General features: G+C 43.2%; 2 protein-coding genes across 7 annotated transcripts; one reads left to right on the top strand and one right to left on the bottom strand.

Annotated features, from left to right (window-relative positions):
• Positions 1-766: 766 nt before the first annotated feature.
• On the bottom strand, positions 767-21,057 carry mrtfab (myocardin related transcription factor Ab). Of its 6 annotated transcripts, none has more exons than XM_077739328.1 (21): positions 20,746-21,057; positions 20,149-20,281; positions 19,157-19,218; positions 18,363-18,524; positions 9,377-9,442; positions 7,695-7,750; positions 7,512-7,587; positions 7,192-7,350; positions 6,646-6,812; positions 6,429-6,566; positions 5,955-6,023; positions 5,687-5,871; positions 5,433-5,598; positions 4,896-5,228; positions 4,028-4,810; positions 3,743-3,946; positions 3,590-3,682; positions 3,060-3,215; positions 2,874-2,966; positions 2,560-2,620; positions 767-2,462 (listed from the first exon to the last, which is right to left on the bottom strand). In XM_077739328.1, the coding sequence occupies exons 4-21, from the start codon at positions 18,484-18,486 to the stop codon at positions 1,978-1,980; spliced, it is 3,414 nt and encodes a 1,137-aa protein (XP_077595454.1). In that variant the 5' UTR covers positions 18,487-18,524; positions 19,157-19,218; positions 20,149-20,281; positions 20,746-21,057; the 3' UTR covers positions 767-1,977. The 6 variants fall into 6 exon arrangements, with proteins under 6 accessions (XP_077595454.1, XP_077595453.1, XP_077595457.1 ...); XM_077739327.1 differs by having other exon boundaries at positions 20,149-20,223; XM_077739331.1 differs by lacking the exon at positions 20,746-21,057 and having other exon boundaries at positions 20,149-20,353.
• get4 (guided entry of tail-anchored proteins factor 4) lies at positions 20,796-24,177 on the top strand. The gene is made up of 9 exons (XM_077739337.1): positions 20,796-20,993; positions 21,663-21,741; positions 21,881-21,962; positions 22,041-22,190; positions 22,249-22,387; positions 22,448-22,588; positions 22,912-22,987; positions 23,056-23,128; positions 23,199-24,177. Exons 1-9 carry the CDS (start codon positions 20,854-20,856, stop codon positions 23,285-23,287), a joined length of 969 nt encoding a protein of 322 aa, XP_077595463.1. The 5' UTR covers positions 20,796-20,853; the 3' UTR covers positions 23,288-24,177.
• The last annotated feature ends 4 nt before the right edge of the window (positions 24,178-24,181 follow it).

Here is a 24,181-nt window from a genome sequence, read left to right as displayed (position 1 = left end):
ATTACATATATTTTTGGTATTTTTTTTTATTACAGTAAGTACATATACTTAAAATTATATTTTTAAGCAAAAAGATTGTGTGGACATATAAAAAGAGGTGATACAGAGCCCCCTGGCGGTGTTTTCATTACTGCATACAACAATTTGAAAAACCGACGCAACTTTTGCACTCTTACTGTGCGGGCCATATTTTCTCACAGAAAAGCGAAATATTAAATTAGATAACAACTCAGTGCAAAATACAAAATAATTAACTTGGATCAAGGAAGGTATCAGGTGAATTACAACTAGATTTTAGCTTCTTTTGTATGCAATACACATCGGTGCATTTAACAGGACAATGCATCCATTTGACTCGGGATCTCATACAAAAATGATGTCGTAATTAGCTCACATTTGAAATAAATATCACATTATCGTTTTAATTTGACTCACCATCTCCTTGTGCGGCCACACTTGTTGCTTCTTCTGCAGCAAAGATCCTTTCAAAAGATGTATAAATGACACCTAAAAGTTTTAAAACTGCCGGACAATAACGTCGAATACTTGTCATAAATGCTATAACTTTAAAAGAGCGTTAATTCGTATCGTAGACAATAAAATAGTAATTAAAGCCACTGTAAAACAGCCTTGAAAAGCTCTTACTCGCTCAGCTGAAGATTTTCCGGAGAATCAGCGCCCTCCTGTGGCAACCTAAGGACTTGCAGGCCGATTTTTTTATTTTACCAGTTATGCTGAGATCTCCTGTTAAAAAGAGTAATAGCAAGACATTTCATGACTTTTTTTTATTTAAAAAAATTAAAGACAAGGCCCAAATGTCTTATCCTATTTCCCCAGCTGGCTAGCTCCACTAAACGACCAGCAAAGAAAAAAAAATAGCCATATGAACAATTGATATCATACACCCCATATACAGCAATAGTGGTCTACCATAATACGCAGTTTTCAAAAAATGGTCGCCACGGATAAGGTTCATTTCAACGGCAACCGATGACGGTCGTGCGTGCGTGTTTTAAGTTTCATTTTTTTTGACTAGTGTGGGTGGGCTTCGGCTTTGGTTGAGCGCTCAACCAAAAGGTCAAAGGCGGCGTGACCCCGCCCGACATTCATCAGCTGACCCTTTAAACCCATTCGAATCAAGTGCAAAGTTAAGGAGGCCCTGGCGCACGCGCTTTACACACATTAGCGACTTCTGATGATCCATTTGAAACATTCAGTGCTATTAGTGTAACGCCGGTATCGGTGCAACGCTAATTGATATGCTATATGTGGGTTAATATTTAAAATTCAGATGGTAGTGTGTATTAAAGCCAGTGTTTATGTGACTGAGGAAGCCTGTTTGGTATTTATTTAATATCCTTTGTATATCTAGCTTAGCTTCCATGACTATTTTGACTTTATTCCAAATACAACAAGTGTGGCTAAAGAGCAGCAGTATTTTTTGTTTAATTTCAGGCACTCTCATAAGTCAAATGTAGCTTACTAGTAGCCTTAAATGGAATTAAGAGTGACGACTGTGACAAATTCCTGCTTACTGCGAGTGTGCGTTTTTCAAATGGAATTTAGTTTTGTTTTTTTTTGCACTGTCGTTGGACAATCTGTCAAAACGATATAATTGTAAACATTGGAGCACCTTAACTCATTGAGTGCCATTGACAGAGAGACGTACTGGCTTCAAATTCTCGGAGTGCTATGGCTAACACTAGCACGCTAGCGTCGTCAACGTACACGCTTTGATAGTAAAACATTTTGTTTACAACCTGTAAAATCCTCTTTTTTGAACAGTAACCTCTTTTGAAAGCACAAATCGATCGGAATAACCGCCATCAAGGAACGGGCTAATTAAAGTAGCGCTATAAGCTAGCATAAAAGCTTCCCGTGTGCGTGTGTGCGTGCGCCAGAGAGCCCAGCAGTGACAAAAGACAGCATAAAGAAGGCATGGAGCGGCCATATTGGACCACGGAGGGCCACGTGGGGCTACAGGCACGACTCCAAGTGGAGCTGCAAGTCCGTGCCGTCCAGGAAGTCGGCGGAAAAAACACTGGGCGGCGTGTGCGGCGCCAGGGGCGTCAGGACGCCGCTCCCCTCGCCCTCGCCCGTGCCACCCACCATGGAGATGTCCAGCCAGTCCATGCTGTCCAGAGCCCCGTCACCAAAGTCCAAACCCGTGGAGTGCGGGGAGAAACCCAGGTCGGACGTGTCCATGGGGGACGGGGAGTGGTGGTCCAGGGGGCCGCCGCCACCGCCGCCGCCCAGCATTTGGCCGTGGAGCCCGTCCATGAGCCCCAGGCCGCCCGCCTCTAAAAAGTCGTCAAGGCGACCGTCCCTGGGGGGGATGGCGGCCGAGATCAGGGGGGACGGCGGGGTGGGAGGCGACAGGTGGAGGGGGGACGCGGGAGATGGCAGTTCAGAGTGGAGGGGCGCCAGTGAAGGGTCCGGGTTGGCCTTAAAACCGCTGATTTCTGCTCCACACAAACAAAAAAAGGGATGTAAAGTAGTGAAGATGAATGTAGAAATTAGCGTGCTAACGTAGCGCTGTCGCTTTAAAATAATGAGTACCTCCACTCTTGAGAAGGATGTCAAAAAGGTCATCCATCTGCTGGTAGTTGACGCCATTGCCCTGCAAATAGAAAACTTTTTAATCAATTTTTTTCTGTTTTTAGTTCAAAAATATCATATATTAAAAAAGCTCAAATAAACATTGTTTTAGATATATAAAAACAGAATATTCAGGGCTTTCCTATTACTAATATTAGCATCAGTGCTACAACATCATCCACAACAAGAAAGGAAACATTAAGTCTTGTGATAAAGTGAGGGAGGAAAATGAAAAGAAGAATATTAGCCAGGCAAAGAGAGAAAGAAAGACGTACTTTGGAGCGTTGCGTAGGAAGAAAGGTGTTGGGTTTGGGAGAGGGAGGAGTAAACAGAGTGTGTCGGTCATAAGATGGACACGCTTGCGCTCTCTGCGGGGGTGATATGAACACAGTCAACACAAAAAAAGTGAGTGAGTGAGATGAAGAAGAAGAAGAAAAAAATTGTCCAAACCACAAGCGTACCTTGAAGGACGAGCCGGGGTTGCTTTGGCTTTCGCTGTCCGACGACATGTCGTCGAAAAAAGGCTGCTGCATGTTGGCGGGCGCCGTGGCGCAGGAGGGGACGGCGGGGGCGGCGACAGCGGGGACCCTGTTGGTGTCCAAGTCCAACTCCGCTTTCTAAAGCAAAGCAGGCAAAAATGGGACATGGGATTAAAATCATAGTTTTCCCTGGTCGTCTGTCCCAAGATGGATGCCAATTCTTTACGCAGCTCAGGTTTTAGCAACGTTGGTTGATTTATTGCTTTGACCGATATGGGATTAATATGCAGGCAGGCATTGACTAATACTAAGAAAGAATGATGTTTTCCTGGTAGTCTGTCCCAAGATGGATGCCAATTGAATTATTTTTTTTTAAACTAAAAAAAAAATGATTTAGATTTTTGTCCTTAAACCAAATTGGAACATTTGAGCCTTTAGTTCTGAGGTTTTAGCAACGTCTGTTGATTTATTGTGGTGATGGCAAAGGCAAAAATGATGGATGCTCATCGTACCTTTTGGATTGGCTGGCTCACGCTCTGGCTAATTTTCCCGGCTTGCGATTGGCCGTCGGCCCCGGGCATCTCGCTGGGAGTCGACTGCAGTCTCTGCACAGACGATAACCGTTGAAGGTGCAATCGGCCTTGGCGCGAGGAGGCGTGGCATACCTGCAGCGTGACACGCCCGTTGGCGCTCTTGACCTGCGAAGGCGCTCGCTTGGCGCCGTCCGCCGCGTTGGCGGCCAGCGCGATCAAGTAGTGGTTGCCGTTGGCGTCCGTGACCAGAGTCCCGCCGGCCTTGAGGAGGTCTAACGAGATAGCCTGAGTGGGAATCTGAGGCGTGTTCTGTTGGTTGATGAAAAGTGGCGCCACCTACAGGCGAAAAAAGGAAAAACAAAACATTTACATCAACTGATTTCATTCTGGAATTTCCAAATGGTTTGAAAGGTTGACCTGCTGCGCGCCGAGGGTGCCGAGGGTGACCCCGGCGACGTTGCCGGTGGTGGGCTGCCTCTGCTGCTGCCTTTTCTGGGTCTTGAGCTGCTTCCTCTGGTGTCCCTGATCGGCCGCCGCCTGGTTTCGAACCTGCACCCGCAGCTGCTTGATCTGAAGCGGGGTCTTGTGGGACGTTGGGTTCCTCTTCCCTTGGGCCTGCGAGAGCCTGTGTTGTTGCGCTTGAAGCTGCTTCTGCCGGGTCTGCTGGATGATGAGCTGCTGGAGCTGCCGCTGTTGCCTCAGCAGGATCTGGGCGTCGTCGTTCTTTCGCTCCGCCTCTTTCGGGGGCTCCGAAGTTGGACCTTGTTGGACCTGGAGTCGTTTGATCTGCTGGAGTTTAAGCAACGTCTCCTGGGAGCACTGTGTTGGCTGGAGGACTCTTTTGCTTTGGGCTTCCTCCACCACGCCCGCCATGGCTTCCTCGCCGACCTCCTCTTTAACCTTCAAGAGGCCGTCAACTTTGGGGGCTCCTTCGGAGGGCGCTGTTTTCCCCAGCTCCAACTGGGAGCGCAGTGTCTCCACCAGCCTTTGCTTCTGTCTGAGCATCCGAGTCAGCTCCTCGATCTGTTTGTCCTTCTCCTGTAGCATTTGGTCTTTGTCCGCGGTGGAGAAAGGCTCGGAGGGATTGGCCGGGCCGGGTGAGGACCCGTGGAAGCCTTCGTCTTTGGCTCGGTTGGGGGAGACGCTGGAGGGGTGTCCGGGTGAGGGGTGGAGGGTGAGTTGGGTCAGGGGGGAGCTCACCTAAAAAAAGATGGGGGAAAAAGTCTGAAAAACCTGCCTGAAGGCGACATTTTTATTTAATTTTTTGGAAGGGGGAAGGGCTTACCATCTCTCCAAAGGTGTCTCCGTTACAACTGGTTTCATCCGGACTGAGCCCCGCCAACGAGCGTTCCGACGGCGAAGGGGAAACGGGTGGGCTGGAGCCGGTGCTTCCGAAACGTGCCACACGGGCGGGGAGAGCCGGAGTCGGGGGGGATTTCAAGCCTCCCTCGGTGGAGATGGCGCTGGGGTGAATGAGCTGTGGGGTGGCGTTCTTGGAGATGGCTGCGGTGGGGCCGCCATTTTGCTCCTGGTAGTTGCGCAACCTCTCGATGAGATCGTTTTTGGTGCCGGAGACGGTCAAGCCGCGTAGTTTCAGTTCTTGTTTTAACTCGGCCACCTGCAAAAAAGAGACCGCACAAAATGACATGCTGGGCCAAATTTGGCCCCCGGGCCGCCACTTTGACACCAGTGATTTAAACCAAAGTGATAATAATAGCAACTAAACACTACTTTTCAAATTATTCTTAAGTATTAGATTATTTGCATGCTGACAAATACATTTCCAAATGAATCCAATGGAAATAACCGTGTTTTGCCTTACTTTGAGCTCGTCCAGGTTAGCCGGCAGAGTGGTGGGTTTGGCCCCTCCCACCGGCGGCGGGGCCTGCCGGGCGTTCCCGCCGGTCGGGGGCGCGGCGTTGCTCGTGGGAATGTTGCGAGTGGGGGAGGGGCTGGGATTCGTCGGGAGGGGCGTCTCCGTGGCCGGCCTGAAAACAAGGACACTTAGCATTAGGAATGCTAATATGCTTGCTAATGGCTAACACTGGACTCTTTTGGGGGGGAGGGGGTACTGACTTTGGAGGTGCGGGCAAGATGGCGTGGTAGTTGTAGTGCTGCTGTTGCTGGTTGAGAATTTGAAGCTGCAAGAAGAGCTGCTGTTGCTGCAAGAGTTTGGCGTAGGACGAGTCCATCAGAGGCGGACGCTCCTTGTCCGCCTTCTGGTCCGGGGGGATGTACTGGTGGTACTTTAGCTTCTTTACCTAAAAGATGGCCGGGGAGGGGAGGGGGGATTTTGAGATCACGTTGGCTACGACCGAGGAAAACGAATATGGACTTTACCGACCTTGGGTTTGTTGTCCTTTGCTTTTTTGGATCTCAGCGGAGGACGCTCGGAACTCGTCTTGCTGTGAGACTGAGGACAAAAAATGGAATTAATATCCAAGTACGGTTTACTATCCAAGTACTGTTTACTATCCAAGTACTGTTTAATATCCAAGTACTGTTTAATATCCAAGTACTTTTTAATATACAAGTACTGCTTGATATCCAAGTACCGTTTAATATCCAAGTACTGTTTAATATCTAAGTACATTTTGAAAACTCCATTTGAAAACCTCCATGTTTTTTTTCTATAAATAAAAAAATGTGTCATTTAATTTGAAGACTGTCCTGCCACTGACAGCTGCATCTTTTAACCTTCAAGGTCAAAGACAAAGACTTTAGTAAACTTTTTAATAGCTACATTTGTACTTCAGTGACCACTGTTTCCTTTAAAACTCTTGGCCATTCTTCTTATTTAAAGCTATTGTATATTCACCTTGAGCTGCCCAAATGGAGTGCACGATGTTCGAGAGGTTAATACGATCCCATTGGTCACTTTTGGTGGCGGGGGGGAACCGGATCCGTTGAGCACGGGAGTGGGCGGAGGCGGCGGGGGAGCCACTTGCGCGACAAACTGCAACAAAATATATATTTATTGTAAAAATGGTTACAATCAATGAAACACTTTGTTTTTCATCTGGACGAAACAAAACCTGAATGGGGGAGACGTCTCCATTGGGGCTGAGCCCATCCGAGGGTGACGGCTGTGGGGCGACACTCAGAGGGGAGTCGTGATTGGTTAGCAGGTCTGGGGACAGCGGGTCGCCGCTACTGTCTTCGTCCAGAGACGAACACTCTCCTCCGGCACCCTTTGGAGAATCTTTAGGATAAAATGAGACCAGAAAAGACAGACAGTATTCCATCATAAATCACCATGACAACATGAAGCCACATGAGAAGTGGTATTTTTTTTATAGATCTAAAACAATGTTAATTTTAGCTTTTTTCAATATATTTTTAGATTTTACAAAATGATTTTTGAACTAAAAACACCAAAAAATGGTTAAAAAATGACAATTATTAATCTAAAAGGGGAAAATCAGAAATTTCAAAATACATCTATACTCTTCATTTGAATTTGATCCTAAAACAGTCATGATTGACTTTCCCGGACCGCACAAAATGATGCGGCGGGTCCACATTTGGCCCCCGGGCCGCCACTTTGACACCCGCGACCTAGAAAATGGTCCTTGAATTACCGGGTGACGAGGGCTGATCGGGGCAGACGGAGAGGATGTTCTTGTGCACCAGTTCGATGGGACCGGGCCTGTGCGAGATCTTGTCGTTGAGGTCGTCGGCCAGGCGAGCTCTCTTCAGCTGAAGCTGTTTGGCCTGCAGGGACGGTTCTGCCGACGTCTCTGTGAAACACAAACGTACATATAGGTCAACTGTCGGGGAACAAAAGGTCATTTTTCTTGGACCGCCTACGAATTGGAACATTTTAGCCGGTCGTCGCAAGGCCCTGAAAGTCAAAGTTGTCGAATGTAACATTAAATGGAAAGAAAAATGGCGTCCTCACCCTCCAAAATGTGCATCCTGACGAGCTCGGAGCGCTCGGGACGACTCCGGATCTTCCTCTTGAGATAATCTTCGGTCTGTTCAAAGAAACGTACGTATGAAGACAAAAGGCCAAAATTGCTTTTCAAACTTATGTCAATGCATGTCGTTTTTTTTGGGCTGCCATTGAGGGAATCGAACTCACCCTGGCTCGCTCCAGACTCCGTCTCTGCTCGTGAAACGCCGCCGGGCTCTTCAGCGCTGAGGGAGAGTTGGAAATAAAAATGAAATCTAGCACAAATGTGACAAAACGGCTAATTGGGTAAAGCGGGACGTCGAGGGATTCGTTTTTCTGAACCGGGCGCCAATGAAGATGATGATGATGGCCTAACTAACTATGCAAAAAACGATTTGTTGACATGTCTAGAATACACCGAGTGGAGAATGCCAGTTAAAAACAAAACAATGCAACCAAGTTTTAGGGAAGGATATTGTAAAGACAACGACAGTTAGGAGTGTCGAAAGAGAGCCGTCATCCGATTGGTCAAGCGAGCCGTGCTGAAATCCACGCCGGGAGTCGCGTACGGCGTCCGCATTCCGACATTCCTCGGGTTACGACTCCTGACATACCCGCAGTGACGCAACCAGAGCCCCCAATTCACAACAAGACACAAAATGGACGCCGTCTAGTCCATCTTTGGCATTGAGTCGCTTCCAAGTTGGACCAGCGTCCACTGCAAACCATTCATTTCTCTGACTGGTCATTTTCTAATGATACTTGACAACCGCATTCTTCTTTGCGGTAGCAATTAGGAGCGCCTTCGTCATTGCCGTCGCTCGCCATTAGCGTTCCGCTCGTCCATCACTCTTACCGCATTACATATCACTTAATGTCATTTTCTTTCCGTACGGTGTCCATCTTTTCCAAAGTGCAACACAACCTGACCTCCATTTTTCTATTTGTGCATTCCATCTTGACTATTTCCATGGCTTACCAATAGCCACGTTAGCATTAAAAAGCTGCAAAGAGATTTATTAATCCTACTAAATAAGTCCGAGACAGTAAAAATTAAGCCTACCGTATTTTCTGGCATATCATCCGCCTTCGCGTACCCTTAAAATTGTTGAGTTTTACAATTTCTCTCGTATAAACTGCCCCAGATTAACAATGTTTACCTCCATATTTATGGTTTTAATTCCATAGTCCATATCAGTCTAATTTGTCATCTTTAGGTAAAATGGCGGCACCCTGTGCAAGCAATGGCCTAAAGTAGTACGTTTTTTTCACATTTTATGCAAGATACTTGCATAAATAGATGATTTTATATCTTGAATTTCATTCATAGACGTCAAAATACATTTTGTTAAGCATTTAATCTGTTTATAGTTTCTCTATTTTGAAATAAATGACCATATCGGCCACGTTTTGGCGTTTCGTCTTGCAATTTCATGCAATTCAAGTCTAATTTATGCGCATATAAGCCGTCCCCTCAATTGAATCACCATTTTTTTATCAACAAATACGACATATACACCCAAAAATCGGGTACTAACACTTCAATACGACTCAGTTCATGATAAACGTCAGCTAAAATTTACCTTGTCTTCACCCTGTCTAGAAAAATTTCACATCCTACACCACTACCGTCTTCTTTTAAAAAAAAATTCTGACCCTGAAACAGGAAGTTGAATGTAGAAAAAGAGGAAGCTGCTCTATTTGATAACAAACGTGAAGAAAGTCTACCAGCCCAATTTATAGACCAAGCATTATTTTCGGAGATAGTGCAGTCCCATGTCCTCACATATAACTTCATAAATGACCTCTTTATGGACAATTTTGCAAAAACCGGCTTATGATATGACGTTAAAGATAATGTTAAGACTTACGTGGCATGATTCCTTGGCTGACCAACTCCTCTCGCGTTCGCCGCTGTTGGAGTTTAAGCTGAAGGACTGCATGAAGACAAAAGAAGGGAAGGTAGATAGAAGAAAATCAGTCAGTTAGCTTAGAAAATGCTAAATAAAATTCAAGTGATGCCCCTAATTGTGAAAATTAAAATGGATAAAGCGTTAAGGAAAGCCAGACGCCTTCAACGTGCATTGTAAAAGCTGCTCCTTCCTCCGTCTTTACATTTTTTTTTTTGGGTAACGAAAGAGGCGGTACCAGGAGAGCTTGAGTATTGTACAATATACTTCCGCTTTTATGGGGGATTTTGTTTTTTGTGGTTTTAATGGGGGTTTGTGGGATGGAGGGGGGTGTAATGAAATGTGAGGTTGGGATAGGAAAGTGAATTAATTGAAGAAAGGAGAAAATTTGAAGTATTTGGTGGAAATTGTAGTGCAGAAGGAGGTGGATTGGGTCATCTTTTGAAAACAGGAAGGTGTTTTGGTTACATAATATGAGAGAGAGACGCTTTTTGGAGACGGTAGAGGGGAACTAGACTTGGACATGGTTAATTATATCGTGGGACATGGGTACTTTGGAACAAAATATGTATTTGATTTTTTTGTATCAAGTATTAATATACTCACCATCACTCATCATTCAAGTCAAAAGTATAAAGTACAAAGTCAAGTCAAAAGGAATGTATTAAGAAATATTCAAATGTCATTTAGAAAAGATAGAAGGTGACAAAGGCATGTATATAGGTGACAATGTTGAGTGGACGGGGGTTGGGATGGTGTGGGTGGGGGAAGGGGGGGGGCAGGGGGAAAGTTTCTTGCCATCAAGCATTGACCGACTGAGCTGACTGACAAACTTGAAGCGACGGGGGTTGGGCAGAAGAAGCAGCTGATGCCGATCCAGTGATTGCACTTGCAGGACACTTAGTATTGCTCTTTATGAAAACCTAACTTTTGTGGAATAGTTTGAAATGAAAGCCTACTATTATGGCATGCTATGCCTGTATATCAAATCAAAAGCCATTATTCTCATCATTACACAGCTGTGTAGAATGAAATATGTGAAATATCATTTAACAAAGGTGCTCTTAAATGGGTCAAAATGGTCAAAAATTTGCACTTTGATGGCCCACGTTTGAAGTAGGTAAAAAAAGTCTTGAACTGGCTCTTGACAGTTTATACCAGGCAGGGGTTGCTTTGCAGAGGTGAAAAAGGCACATACATAAGTGAAAAAGTTGAATTGACGGGGGTTGGGATGGTGTGGGAGGAGGGTGGGGGTAGTAGCTCTTGACTCAAGACGTCCAGCACCGACCGAGCTGACCGACAAACTTGAAGCAACGGGGGTTGGGCAGAAGAGGCACCTGATGCCGATCCATTGATTGCACTTGCAGGACACTTAGTATTGCTCTTTATGAAAAGCTACATTTTGTGGAATAGTTTGAAATGAAAGCCTACTATTATGGGATGCTATGCCTGTATATCAAATCAAAAGCCTTTATTCTCATCATTACACAGCTGTGTAGAATGAAATAGGTGAAATATAATTTAACAAAAGTGCTCTTAAATGGGTGAAAATGGTCTAAAGTTTGCACTTTGATGACCCACGTTTGAAATAGGTCAAAAAAGTATTGAATTGGCTATTGACAGTTCATACAAGGCATGGTGTCTATGCAAAGGTGACAAAGGCACATACATAGGTGAAAAAGTTGAATTGACGGGGGTTGGGATGGTGTGGGAGGAGGGTGGGGGTAGTAGCTCTTGACTCAAGACGTCCAGCACCGACCGAGCTGACAGATTTTGAACCAGCGGGGGTTGGGCAGAAGAGGCAGCTGATGCCGATCCACTGATTGCACTTGCACGACACTTAGTATTGCTCTTTATGAAAAGCTACATTTTGTGGAATAGTTTGAAATGAAAGCCTAGTCTTATGGGATGCTAGTCCTTTATATCAAATCAAAAGCCATTTTTGGCATCATTACACAGCTGTGTAGAATGAAATAGGTGAAATATAATTTAACAAAAGTGCTCTTAAATGGGTCAAAATGGTCAAAAGTTTGCACTTTGATGGCCCATGTTTGAAATAGGTCAAAAAAAGTTTTTAAAATGGCTTTTGACCGTTTATACCAGGCAGGGGTTGCTTTGCAGAGGTGAAAAAGGCACATACATAGGTGAAAAAGTTGAACTGATGGGGGTTGGGATGTCGTGGGAGGAGGGTGGGGGTAGTAGCTTTTGGCTCAAGACGTCCAGCACCGACCGAGCTGACCGACAAACTTGAAGCAACGGGGGTTGGGCTGAAACAAGCAGCTGATGCCGATCCACTGATTGCACTTGCAGGACACCTAGTATTTCTCTTTATGAAAAGCTACATTTTGTGGAATAGTTTGAATTGGTTGTTTGTCTCCTTGTCCCCCGCCTCTAGCCCAACGTCAGCAGGGATATGCTCCGGCACCCCCCACGACCCTAGTGGGGATAAATCAGTTGAAAAATGCTCTTTCTGCAAATATACTTGATTAAAATATACACCATATTAAAAAAAAAGCCACCCACACTCAGTTTAAACTGACATAGCATAAAGGTTAGCATTCTGCTATTTTACGAGCCATCCGTTTCCTGGAAAGAACCTCCCCTCTTTTCTAAAATGGATGCATAGCCTTTTTTTTCTTTCACCAGTCGCCAGCTGTCCCTTTCGAATGGGTTACGGACGCGTGTCAAGTCCAACATAGCAGCGAGGGTTCCAAGTGTACTCGTACCCGCGCTTTGCTAGCGCTAGGACACGTATCACCTGTTACTTTGGGCTGACAAAATGCTAAATGGAATTAGAGGTACAGGTCGGGCCGGTTCGCCATTCTTGCTGCTGTTTTCTTTCCGTTATGGAAAAAAAAAGTGTCCATGTCCTTCCCAGACTTCCCTTTTATTTACAATGGCGTACACACTGCCTCTTTAGGGATTAACGAGCAAGTAAGACGACGTCATTTGGCGTGGACTGGTGTAAACACTGTCACGGACATTCTGTTATGTTGGATGTCTGCGAGGGTAAACACACTTGAGAAATTCACGTGCAGCCCAAGGAAGGCTGGGATTACCAAAGGGTGCCGTGGGGAGACTGGGCTTTATTCTGGAATAGAGAACTGTAACGCTCTATTTTGGTATCTGGCTGATGTCTTATCCCCTTCCAGGCGGACACTAAATACTCCAATTAATAGCTTAACTTAATGAGTCTTTGTTGAGCTGTACTTTCTGTGTGGCTCTAGGTTTTTTAACTAGGTCTACAGTGTCTTCTGTGTCTGTCTTGCTACTGCAACCAAGAAATTAGCCAAAAACAGGATGAAATAATGTTCTAACCCATTTTAAAGACTAATGTCGACCTGAAATATGTTCATTTTGTAAAAGTACAAAGCAAATTGCCAATGTCTAGCCCACCAAACACCAACCCAAGCAATACCCACGAATTCAGGGATTGACAAGGCATTTGTTTAAGTTCAAGACAGCACAAAAACATGGATTGGCTGTTTTTTTAACCACTTTGGTCCAATATCCACAAAGTCATACCATTTATAATACAATTAAGCATTACTATAAGTACAATAAATTACTGCTGCTTCTCCACCTATACAAATAGCCACCTTAGAAGATTGTTACAGTACTATCCGGTAATGAAACCTCCAAACAACGCAGATTGGATGAAAACCAGGCGGGGTCCCGTCCGGGAAAATACCGTGTCATTTGACCACTTAAATACTTCCTATCTATAGTCACAGATCTCAAGATAGAAGTTTGTGTATTGCATCTTCAAGGGCTATTCCACCTCACCACTATTTACAACCCGCAAATACGGCACCATAACGTAAAGACAGACTTAGACGACAAACACAAAGCATCACCATGGATTCCCCACCTTCTTTAAGGCTATGATAGACATGCCTATCATGATCCATCCCGGCTCCTGCCTTATCCGTGTCATTGTCCATCGGAGGACAGCCTAACGGGGAGAGTTGAAAGGACAGGCAATGGTTGGTGTCCAACATAATCATGGACAATCAAAACCAGTTAGCCAGTCTGCGCTAATAGCAACAAACATTGAACATTTCAAGTCCACCGTCCTCTTCTGGGCTTTGACAATCAAACCCTAAGATGATTGCCAGTTTTCTTTAGTAAGAAAAATGAGATATCCAGAAAAACCAATAGAAAAATGGATTAAAAAAATTCAAAGAAGAAGAAGGCAGCCTCTCCTCTTTTCAATGCGTCGTCTATAATCGATGGTTGCGCCTTTGCGTCTCGTGCCGACTTTTCCACTCTCTTCCCTGCGGCGCCGGCTGTCCGGTCACGACAATTTAAGATATCCACGATAGTCCATTGGTGGCGGCACAAGCCAGGAAAGCAATGATCTGATTGAAGGAGACTGTGCTGTGGTTGCAGCTCCTCCGGTATCTCCAGTCGACACGTACACATCCACGCAATAGCGCACCCATGCAGTAACGCACACACATTTTCACACACTACCGGCCGGTAGGGAGTGTAGCCGATAAAGTTCTCCCGCTCAGCTGTTGCCATTCATTCAAGGCTACAGTCCCAGGAAGGTTAGCAGTCACATACTAATTCATTGGCGCTAACAGTCCAACATTGTAGCTTCTTTAAAGACATAACTTAAGCTAAAAAACATGTTTTTTAAATCAAAAACTGATAGTTCTTTCTAATTGGTGGACCCGGCAATTTTTTTAAGGTTGAATATAACGAATTAGACATTTTAGAGTTGTTTTTTTTTGTAAAATTGTGATGCTAATGTGAATAAGGGGACTTGTATTTAAATGAAAAGTAGTTCTTGAGTTGTGGTGGATTCTCACTGGACTCCGACACCCTCTCTACTCCATTTTAAATAGCATGTCCAGCTGGCAGTAAAGGGGGGGGGGGGTGGCTATATTAAGCAAGGGATCACCTGTGCACTCGTAGGATAAAGTTACTTTGAAGAGAGGAAAATAACAACAAAACTTAAAGCCACATTTTCTCACAGCAAATAAATGTTTCATAAGACAAAACAAGCCGTGCTTTTTTGGCATCGCTTTAATAAAACATGACTATCTGACGCACGCAGACCATTTCCACGCAAACCAATCGTAAGCTGCCGTATTTCCAAGTTCATAAATCATATTAATCACGCCAGTTACAAAGAATGGCGGTCTAAAGTCTGCCCTGATTAGGTGAATCGTTAAAATATATACGCCGTATGAGGACAAGTGAACAGTCACAACATTAAGTCAGATTTTGAAAACATTAGTATTTGGCCTTGGATGCTCTTATCTGGCAATTTATTTTACACAATCACTACAAAAACAAATAAAAACAAATGCAAGGTGCATTAAAAACTGAAAAAAATAGGCTACTACGGACGGAAAGATGACTCATGGCGTTACAATTCCTTGGCAAACTGTCAATGGTTGATAAGATTACGTTTACTAGCGTTAGCTTAGCCAGGCTTTCTTAATAGGTTCGATTTAGTTAGCTAGCTAGCTGGGTCTTTTCTCTCAAAGGCGTCTGGTGTTTTCCTTTTATGACTTTGTTTTTGAATAGCCGCCAGAAATGTGGGGGATAAGTCGTCAATGTGTTCCTTTGAGAGTACTTCAGCATGGGAAACCACATTTTGCTTCATCCCCCAAAGAATGATGTATTTCATTCATGCGCAAACGTGACGGAATAGCCATATTTATTATATGTGGCTATGACTGTAAAACAAGAGATATGATAAGACACAGTGATTGTAAATGATGTCAACAGATTCCAAGTACAATCATTTCAAGTTGTGATTTTATGATGCTGAGAGTTTGACGGCAATAAATGAAATGTTATAACTTGGGAAAAAAATGGATTCAAAACAACAACAATGCGGACCGTGCGCTTGAAATCCGACACCGCCAAGCCTAGGAAGGCGAACGAGGCCTGTTGGTACATGTTTTGTCTTGTGAAAGTCACGGCCGCCTGGAGTCACGGTGGGTGCAAGTCTACAAGTGTGCTGGGAATGCAAAGCGCTTGCATAAATATGTACATTTAGGATTACAACAGGCTGGATTTTTCCACTTGTTTGATGTACAGTGCAGTTGGGTCATTCATTACAATGACTTTAGGGAAAAATGGCTAACATTTATTATTATTATTATTATTCTACTTGGTCCCTTCACACAGTTATTATTATGCCACAATCAGGTGTTCAAATATTTCCACAGAATTTAACTTTTTGGGGCCTTTATATTAATTATGATTGGACCTGTCCATGAAAGCTATGCTAAGCTAGGCTAAAACAACTTTGGACCTTCATTAAATCTTATTTTTTTACATTTTGGGACCTTTATATTAATTATTATTGGACCTGTCCATGAAAGCTAGGCTAAGCTAGGCTAGAACAACTTTGGATCTTTAGTAAATCTTATTTGGGATTAGCCTAGACTCAATTTTTCCATTCGTAGTCATCTTTTGTCACCACACAAACTTATTTTCCAAATCCATTCTTCCTTCTCGAGCCCTTACATAAGAATCTTTCCTAAAAATCAGAGTGATCTCGCAAAACCACCTTCAAAATCCAGTGAGTCGCCGTTTTGCAAATTTAATGTCCCGGGGACGAAAAGCACTTAAGCTTCCTATGGGCCGCGACACTTGTTGTTACGTAAGAGAAGACAGGGGGGGGGGGGGGGGGGGTCATGACGTCATGTGGGCGGGGTTTGAGGGATGTGATCTATATCTGTCCGTGTTTACATGCCAAGATGATGCGGGCTACAGAGTGGAGACGGCGATGGAATTTCAACACCAAGCACTATTGTAATGGCGCCTGCAGAAGTCAAAGTGATTTTCGCCAAGTAAATGTCAGCGAGGCGGGATTCAAATGAGACACTTCACATGGGAAAAGGAAAATGAAAATACCAGACCGCACCGCACACTAACCTATATTGGAAAATGGAACAATGTGTTCCGAGGAAATCACTATCTTCGCTTGTCAACTGACAGAAAAAGTACAACCCACGTTGCTACTGTATCATATGGACTAAAAGACACGCCTTTTCTTAGTTTGACTTGGCCTGTGATTAATACTCACGTTTTTTCTCTCTCTTAAGTTGTTTTAGTTTGGCGATAGTTGTGAAAAAACAGTTATGCTATGCTATTTAGCCTAAGTACTGTTGAAAACAGTATATATTTAGATATTATAGTTTCTCATGAATATAATTTGGAGAGCTGGTTTCAACAATAATTAGATATTAAACAGTACTTACATATCAAACAGTACTTAAATATCAAACGGTACTTAGATATTAAAGAGTACTTAAATATTAAACAGTATACTTAGATATTAAAGTACGTAGATAGCCAAAGACAATAAAAAAAACATGAATTTGTTTCTCAAACAATATGCAATGACTTCAAAAAGTACCCAATCACACATAAAAAACACCCGTGCTGATGACATTCCCAGCCCACAATGTCTTGAAACCCAAACAAAGCTCACCTGAGGGGATAGTCATATCCCTCTGCACCATTGCCAAAAGGAAGCGTGGCCCTCGGGGATAGATTAGCGCTTCATCCTTCCAAAAAGTAGGAAACGTAAACAATGCCCAGTTTCAAATGACACAAAAACACTACAGAAAAGTTACACTAAAAGGGAGAAGCCTTAAAAAGTCCACAAGTTGCACTTGGCATTCCCTTTCTGCAAAGTGTCTACAAGCGAGTGCATGCCCCGAAAAAGTGGGCGTGTACGGGCCGGAGGTCCACCAATCGCTAGCCATCTTCTGTCAGCTTCACCTTTTTGTATCTTGCTGTTGTTATTTCCAAATACGAGAAAGGGGGGAAAGCCATTTTGTCAAATTCCTGTTGGAGTGACTCCACACACTCTTGCTTCGTGCTTTTTTGTTTTATTTTCCCTTCCTTTCCTTCGGACCCCCCCCTCCTTCCAAGTTACGCAATAGTGACATTTCAACCACCCCGCCCGCCCCTTGTTCTTCTCCAAACCGGCCTTCCCACACACACACAAAAAAGCGGCTAATTATTAGCTGTGTTTCTTTCTCGTTCTGGTCAAATCACGGACGCACTTGATCGCCACCTCACGCCGACGGCGTAAATCACGTCGGCCCGTCGGCGAATGCGTTGCATAACCGCCGCCAGATAGAAAGCTTTGATAAGGTCGGAGAGGGCGTGTAGCGCTTTTGTCACCCAGCCAGACGTGGTAGAGAACGTAGCTTAAAGCGTCTTTATTCGAGATTATTCGTGGGCCGGCGTGCGGCGACATGTCTGCTGCGTTGGGCTTCTGAGATATCAGAATGGGGGGGTTGTTCAACATAGGGAGTGGTGGCCGGAGGCTATACATGGCCCCGGGGGGATTTCTCTTGGGTTGAAATGCAAAATGTCAACGTGATTACCCCGTGTTGAGGGAAAGGTGAAGGTAGAAACCTTGACCCAATTCCAGTCGTTTAAGACAATTGTGACAGAGCACCTAATGATTGACCAATCTAAACAATAGTGTCTTGTCTAGGCCGGAAACGAGGGCAGAATTGTATGATAGTAGTATCAGGAAGAAGGTACAAACAATGGACAAAGGTAACCTGGCCATATTTACCATTGCAGGTAATAAAGATGGAAAAAAATACTTTTTTTTTTTAAAGTGTCTAAACCAGGCCGGGGGCCATATTGACTTTAAAAATGCAACAGATGGGGCCGGGTCAGCACAAGATATGATACATATAAAAAAGTGCATCCGTTAATAGTACATATGAAACATAAACAGAAAAAAGAACTAAAGTATTATCATACACATCACTCATCATTCAAGTCAAAAGTATGAAGTACCGAGTCAAGTAAAAAGGAATGTATTAAGGAATATTCAAATGTCTGGTCTACACACATGGAGTCCATCCAATCAAATAAGACTATACACATTGCCAAGTCCGTAAATTCATAAAGACTTTTTAAAAATGTTCAATCCACATGCCAAACTCACCGTTTTTGCGATCTTGAAGCCGCAATTCGTCAGGATCCGCCTGTAGCGACAATTCCTGGAGTTCGCTGGTCACTGCTTCGCTTTGGGGGCTCTGGTTCCAGACGCCCGCCCCGGTCACTTCCATATTGTCCGTTAGCGGTGGGGCGCCGTTGCCAGAGAGAGCTGTGACCAAAAAAGTACTTTTACAAACAAAATGGTGGATAACAATAATGTGGCCAATGCATTTAATTTTATTTTTTTTAGATTAGATAACTTTATTCATCCCATATTTGGAAAACAGTAGCAAGAGGGTGCGAATACAGACACAGTAAAAAACATTTTAGACATAAATAAATAGATTTAATAAATATATTTTAAATCCGCAATCCAGATGTCAAACTGCAGGTTTGCGTTTGTTTTTTTAAGGTTGAGGGAAGACTAAAAATTGTTTATGGGAGTTATAGCGATTTATCAAAGATTGCAGGGTGCACACATGTTTGGAATATTCCTAATAAAAGGCCTGCATATGCTTACGTAATGCAGTATTACACATCGACTGGAAATTACTCATTGGAACAGATTGTGCAGTGTTTTGTTTTTTGTTTTTTTACTACTTATCGTTCAACATTTTCAGCACAGGAACGCCAGCCTTTGAAAAAAATGTCAATTGGACAGTAAAAAAATCAGCCAGATGTGAACAGTGACAACAAACAGACATGCCTAAAGACAAGTGCAACAACATATTTTGAATTTTGGTTAACAAGATAAGGAGCACTTTTCTGTCTGAATGAGTAATGAGCATGAATTAAACTTACCAGATTCACTTTTTCTTAAAAGGGCGTGTTTCCATTCCAGCAGGTTGCAGATATGAATGTACCTGTTGCAAAAAAACAGAAAAAAGTAAATCTTTAGCACTTATCTGATCCCATCTGTCATTAAAGCGTGTCCATAGAAGTCTTGTTATAAAGAAAAATAAACAATGTTTATTTTTGCATTTTTCCTGGCACATAGATGAAAAACTGTTATCTTATGAGAATATTTCAGTGGAGCATTTCTATAAACAATTAGCATCTTCTTAAAGGCTATTTTAGAACAACATTCTTGTACACGAATGTATTTGAAGTGTATTTTCTGGGTCACAAATTGTAATGGGTGAAAAATAATCTATTACAACGGTTACAACTTGTAATAAAAAGCCGTGATTTAAAAACATATATAATGTATGTATACATGTATATATAATAGAGCAAATCAGATCATTTACTGTAATGCCGGTATACAAATAATTAAAGAGGCTTAATGGACTCATATGAAAATATTCTGAAGACCACATAATTCAACTTGTTGATTCATGGAAAATAAAAATAAAACATTTAACGTTTACGTCCACATTGGAGGAGGCCTATCTATCTATAAGTATAGTTGTTATGGGCGAGAAGCAAGTATTACAGCTGTCACTGACCAAAACACATACACAAGCTATTGTTAGCTTCCCTTTCGGGTGTGGGAGTTAGCACAAAACAACCCCCCCAAAACAACAGACACGAATTCCATAACTCTAACATAACCAGAGTTTAATAATCATGCGAATGCTAACTCGGTTAACCAAACCTGTTGGGATTCCATGCTAGCTTTGCTAAGGCACACTAAATTAGCCAAGCACTGTTAGCATGCGTGCTCAGCAAACACAGCCACTAATTCCTAGCCGAATTCCAGCAACAATTTAGACGTATAACAAAAAGTGACGTTGTATGACGAGCTAACGACCGTGAGAGCTACAATGGAGGAAATATGTATTTAGTCTTACTTATCATGGTCGCCCCTTTGTGTGTTTTGTCCACGAAGATAGAAGTCAGATACCCCAGCTGGCCGCTGCCACTTCCTGATGACAAAGGAAACTTTACCGGAAAAACCCTCCTCTGGAACGCTTCGGAATGACTCTAACGACGAGCAATGTTTTAAAAGTTTATTTCGTGAGCGTACATTATACACAATGTATTCGTATGCATGTATTGTATTCTATTTGACTGAAACTGCAAGCATGGTTAATGCAAATGCAGTATAAATACTACTAATAGCATGTGGCACCACTGTATTTAATGCCACCTAGAGTAAACTTGAAGTACTGCAGGTATAAAAGTAAAACGCAATACGTACATATTGTATTTGTATATTTTTTTGTAATAAAATTATAAATACATGTATAGTGGAGCTCAATGTGAATTAGAGTTAAGTTAATGACACCAAAATGGATAAAAACTGATGCTTTTTACGGCCTACAAGTAAGATACTAAAGTCGAGGCACCACCACTTTTTTTGGTTTTTAAAAAGTATACAGTGCAATTGATGGGATTGTTATTTTATTCGTATAATGTCTAGATTGTAATAAATGAGGTTTGCTTACCGGTAAGTAGCTACGGCAGGCGAAGATGCTCAAGTTTGTGTTGATATCTTCCGGTTTCCGCTGTCAACAATTGGGGCAGTCAGTCAGCACCGTTGCGGAGCTACGACGATGTCGGAGCAGGAGTCTCTGAGGTGCTCCAGTGGGAGAAACCGTGGAGGCGTACAGAGGGTCGAAGGCAAACTGCGAGCCAGCGTGGAAAAGGGAGATTACTATGAAGCACATCAGATGTATAGGACGTTATTTTTTCGGTAAGAAAAGACTATTACGCCCTGGATTGCCGTTGCTAGCAACTTGAGGCCTGCCCTGTTGTAAATCGCTCTATCGCCTACCTTGCTTATCTACTCTCGAATATCATTGGAGGAATGTCAGCATGAGCCCACCCACTCGTGGGGTTTCGGCTAATTTGATTGGACGACGGAGAAGTTACTCAACTGTCTTAAAAAAGGGCTACTTGCGAAGTGTTAGCTAGCTAAGATAGCTAGCAACACTGCAACATGTTTAGGGACTAAACTATGGAAGTTTCCATGTAGACCTGCTCAACAACACGAATATAACATACATTGATGTGTTATGAGTTTGAAAATGATTTCTGATGAGATTATTAGTGCATAATAAACTGTTATCTATGCAGATGTGCTAGGTAGCCAAGTGTACTGTCCTACCTTGACTTTCCTTTTCACATCTAACTTAAAGCACTTCTTGTAAAACGGTGCATTAACTAACTGAGTGAAAGATATAGGTACATTTTTGGGGTGGTTTGTAGTAAATTATAAAATGTATAAGCAGCTACTCTCCTTTTTATTGGTACAGTTCAACATTAGCATTCACCATGTATAAATATAACTATATAAAGGTCACCTGGTCTGCACAAAATGACATTACATACATTGAAATGTAAATATCTTACCTGTCCACAGGTACATGTCACAGGCAAAACACAGTGAAGCCCGGGAGCTGATGTACAACGGTGCCCTTCTCTTCTTTAGCTATAACCAGGTAATGCTCTTCTTTAATAATCTTTATCCCTGTCAATGGGGAAAAAACAATAACATTTGTATATAAACAAGTGTATCTCCTCATTAATGCAATAACGTACCCAGTTCTGCAATGAAGTCTGTTATCTTATTTTGCACAGCAAAATAGTGCAGCTGATCTCTCCATGCTCGTTCTGGAGGTGCTGGAGAAGTCTGACGGCAAAGTAGAAGAAGACATTTTAGGTGAGTGTTTCGCTAACACCGCCATACTTGATTGACAGGTGGGGCGGTCAGTTGAAGTTGTCATGTTTCCCCGAGCAGAAAATCTGGCCAAGCTGTTCGGCCAAATGGAGCAGAACTCTCCGGAACGAGTCGCCTTTGTATCCAGAGCCTTGAAATGGTCTACGGGGGGTTCTGGCAAGTTGGGGAACCCCAAGTTACATCAGCTACTAGCCATCACGTTGTGGAAAGGTACTAGCAAGATATTCAATTTCACTCGGTGGAAGCCATTCATTTTCCTTCCCCGTAGAGCAAAACTACAGTGAATCCCGTTACCACTTTCTGCACTCGTCGGATGGTGAGGGATGTGCGCAAATGTTGGTGGAGTACTCGTCCTCCCGAGGTTTCCGCAGCGAGGTGGACATGTTTGTGGCCCAGGCAGTCCTACAGTGAGTGTCGGTCTTGAGAAAGAAATGCCCGCTGTTGCAAATGTCCCCTTTATTTGCCAGGTTCCTGTGCCTGAAGAACAAAAGCAGCGCTTCCATCGTGTTTAGCACGTATACAGAAAAACACCCGTCCATAGAGAGGGGTCCGCCATTTGTTCAGCCCCTCCTTAACTTTATCTGGTTTCTGCTGCTGGCAGTGGATGGGTGAGTGAGTTAAAGCCCTGTGGGATACTTTTATTGGATTCTTTGATTTCATTGGCTGCCCATGACTGTGTCCGGGCGTCCAATCGGATTGGAGTTGGAGCTATTTTTGAAAATCAGTCAATTTAATATACTTCTAAACTCTTCATTTGGCTCTCATTTCTTATTCCTTTAAAAGCAACATTATTCATTTTCAAAATTACATAATGTTAAATATTTCACCTCACTACTACTATGCAACTTTGGTTAAATATCAACTTTTTAATCACTTATGTTAAAATAACTCCATTTAAAATGTCTACATCTCATCATATTCCTCTTTTCAGGGGTAAATTAACCGTTTTCACAGTGTTATGTGAGCAATATCAACCTTCACTGAAGAGGGACCCCATGTACAACGAGGTGAGCGCCCCCGTCGTCCATCGCCGTCCGTCCAAAAGCGTCCAATCATGTGCTTGTCTTCGCCACAGTACCTGGACAGAATAGGACAGCTTTTCTTCGGCGTCCCCCCCAAACAATCTCCGTCGTACGGCGGCCTGCTAGGTGAGTCGTCGGCCTGGAATACCGCCACCATCGTCCTCCTCACCGAGTCGCCGCCATTTTGTGCCAACAGGTAACTTACTCAACAGCCTGATGGGCGCCGGCGAGGACGAAGACGGCGAGGAAGCCCGGGAGGACAGCAGCCCTATCGAGCTGGATTGAACCACCAGAGCGACAAAAACACGCAAAACAAAAGTGGGGCAACTTTACCCAGTGGGGGGCGCTGTGTTTTGCACTTTATGCCCCCTGGTCATCGCACCCATTCACTTCTAACTCGTCAGATTGCATTAAAACGCGGTCCAATAGTTTATTGAATGATTACTTTTATGTTTGGCGAGTATTGGGTTTGAATCGATGCGCTCGTAGACGCCACGGTCGTTTCTTCACGCTGTTTTTTTGCGAGGACGTCGCGCGTTTTTGTCAAAAGTGTTGGTCATCATTTAAATTTGCCCATTTTTTGCGCTAACAAGACCACTTTTGGATTTTTTAAGGTGGTTAAAGACTTGTTTTTTGGGCCAGGAGAGCTCTGGTTAAGCCAAAAGTTAAACTATCCATAGATTTGAAGTGTACGTGTGTGAATTGTTATCGATATACGTGCCATGTAAAGTTAAGCAGCTCAGCAAATACAAAAAAACTACGGCATACAATTAAATTCAGACACCTTTCCCGTATTTAAGTATCATTTTTTTTGTCAACATAGGAGAGCACTTTTTTGTTAACTGGTGGATTACTATTCATGTCCAATTCATTTGAAGTGGGAGGTTTAACAGTATTGTCAAAAAAAGGGTTAGCATAGCATAGCATCCTTTTTTTATACTCTTGTACTGCTGCGACAAATTAAAGCTAGACAACTAAACTAATTTCCAAAGAGACTGCTCACACAGCTTAAGAAGTTTTTTTTGGGGGGTGTTGAAGTTTTTTTTTTCCTTTTTGGCCATCAGTAGTCACTGCTTTTTTGTTTTTTATTTTTTTTCCAAAAAGAAAAGGCTGCTTACCTTTTCCCCGATACACTAATGGAGTCAATAAACTTAAAGGATTGAGACTGATGTGAACTTC

This window comes from Stigmatopora nigra, chromosome 18 (assembly GCF_051989575.1).
Source record: "Stigmatopora nigra isolate UIUO_SnigA chromosome 18, RoL_Snig_1.1, whole genome shotgun sequence".
NCBI lineage: Eukaryota > Metazoa > Chordata > Actinopteri > Syngnathiformes > Syngnathidae > Stigmatopora > Stigmatopora nigra.
The sequence above is the reverse complement of the archived record's forward strand: the minus strand, read 5'-3'. Positions and strand labels throughout refer to the sequence as shown.

Excerpts from the sequence above, each read along its gene's own strand:
- get4 (XM_077739337.1), top strand. The coding sequence starts at position 20,854 with ATGTCGGAGCAGGAGTCTCTGAGGTGCTCCAGTGGGAGAAACCGTGGA. Across the intron at positions 21,963-22,040 it reads AGTAGAAGAAGACATTTTAG|AAAATCTGGCCAAGCTGTTC; the intron begins GTGAGTGTTTCG and ends TTCCCCGAGCAG. Across the intron at positions 23,129-23,198 it reads GTCGTACGGCGGCCTGCTAG|GTAACTTACTCAACAGCCTG; the intron begins GTGAGTCGTCGG and ends TTGTGCCAACAG.
- mrtfab (XM_077739326.1), bottom strand. The coding sequence starts at position 13,422 with ATGATTATGTTGGACACCAACCATTGCCTGTCCTTTCAACTCTCCCCG. Across the intron at positions 6,567-6,645 it reads GAGACGTCTCCCCCATTCAG|TTTGTCGCGCAAGTGGCTCC; the intron begins GTTTTGTTTCGT and ends ATTTTGTTGCAG. Across the intron at positions 6,024-6,428 it reads CTCCATTTGGGCAGCTCAAG|TCTCACAGCAAGACGAGTTC; the intron begins GTGAATATACAA and ends TTTTGTCCTCAG.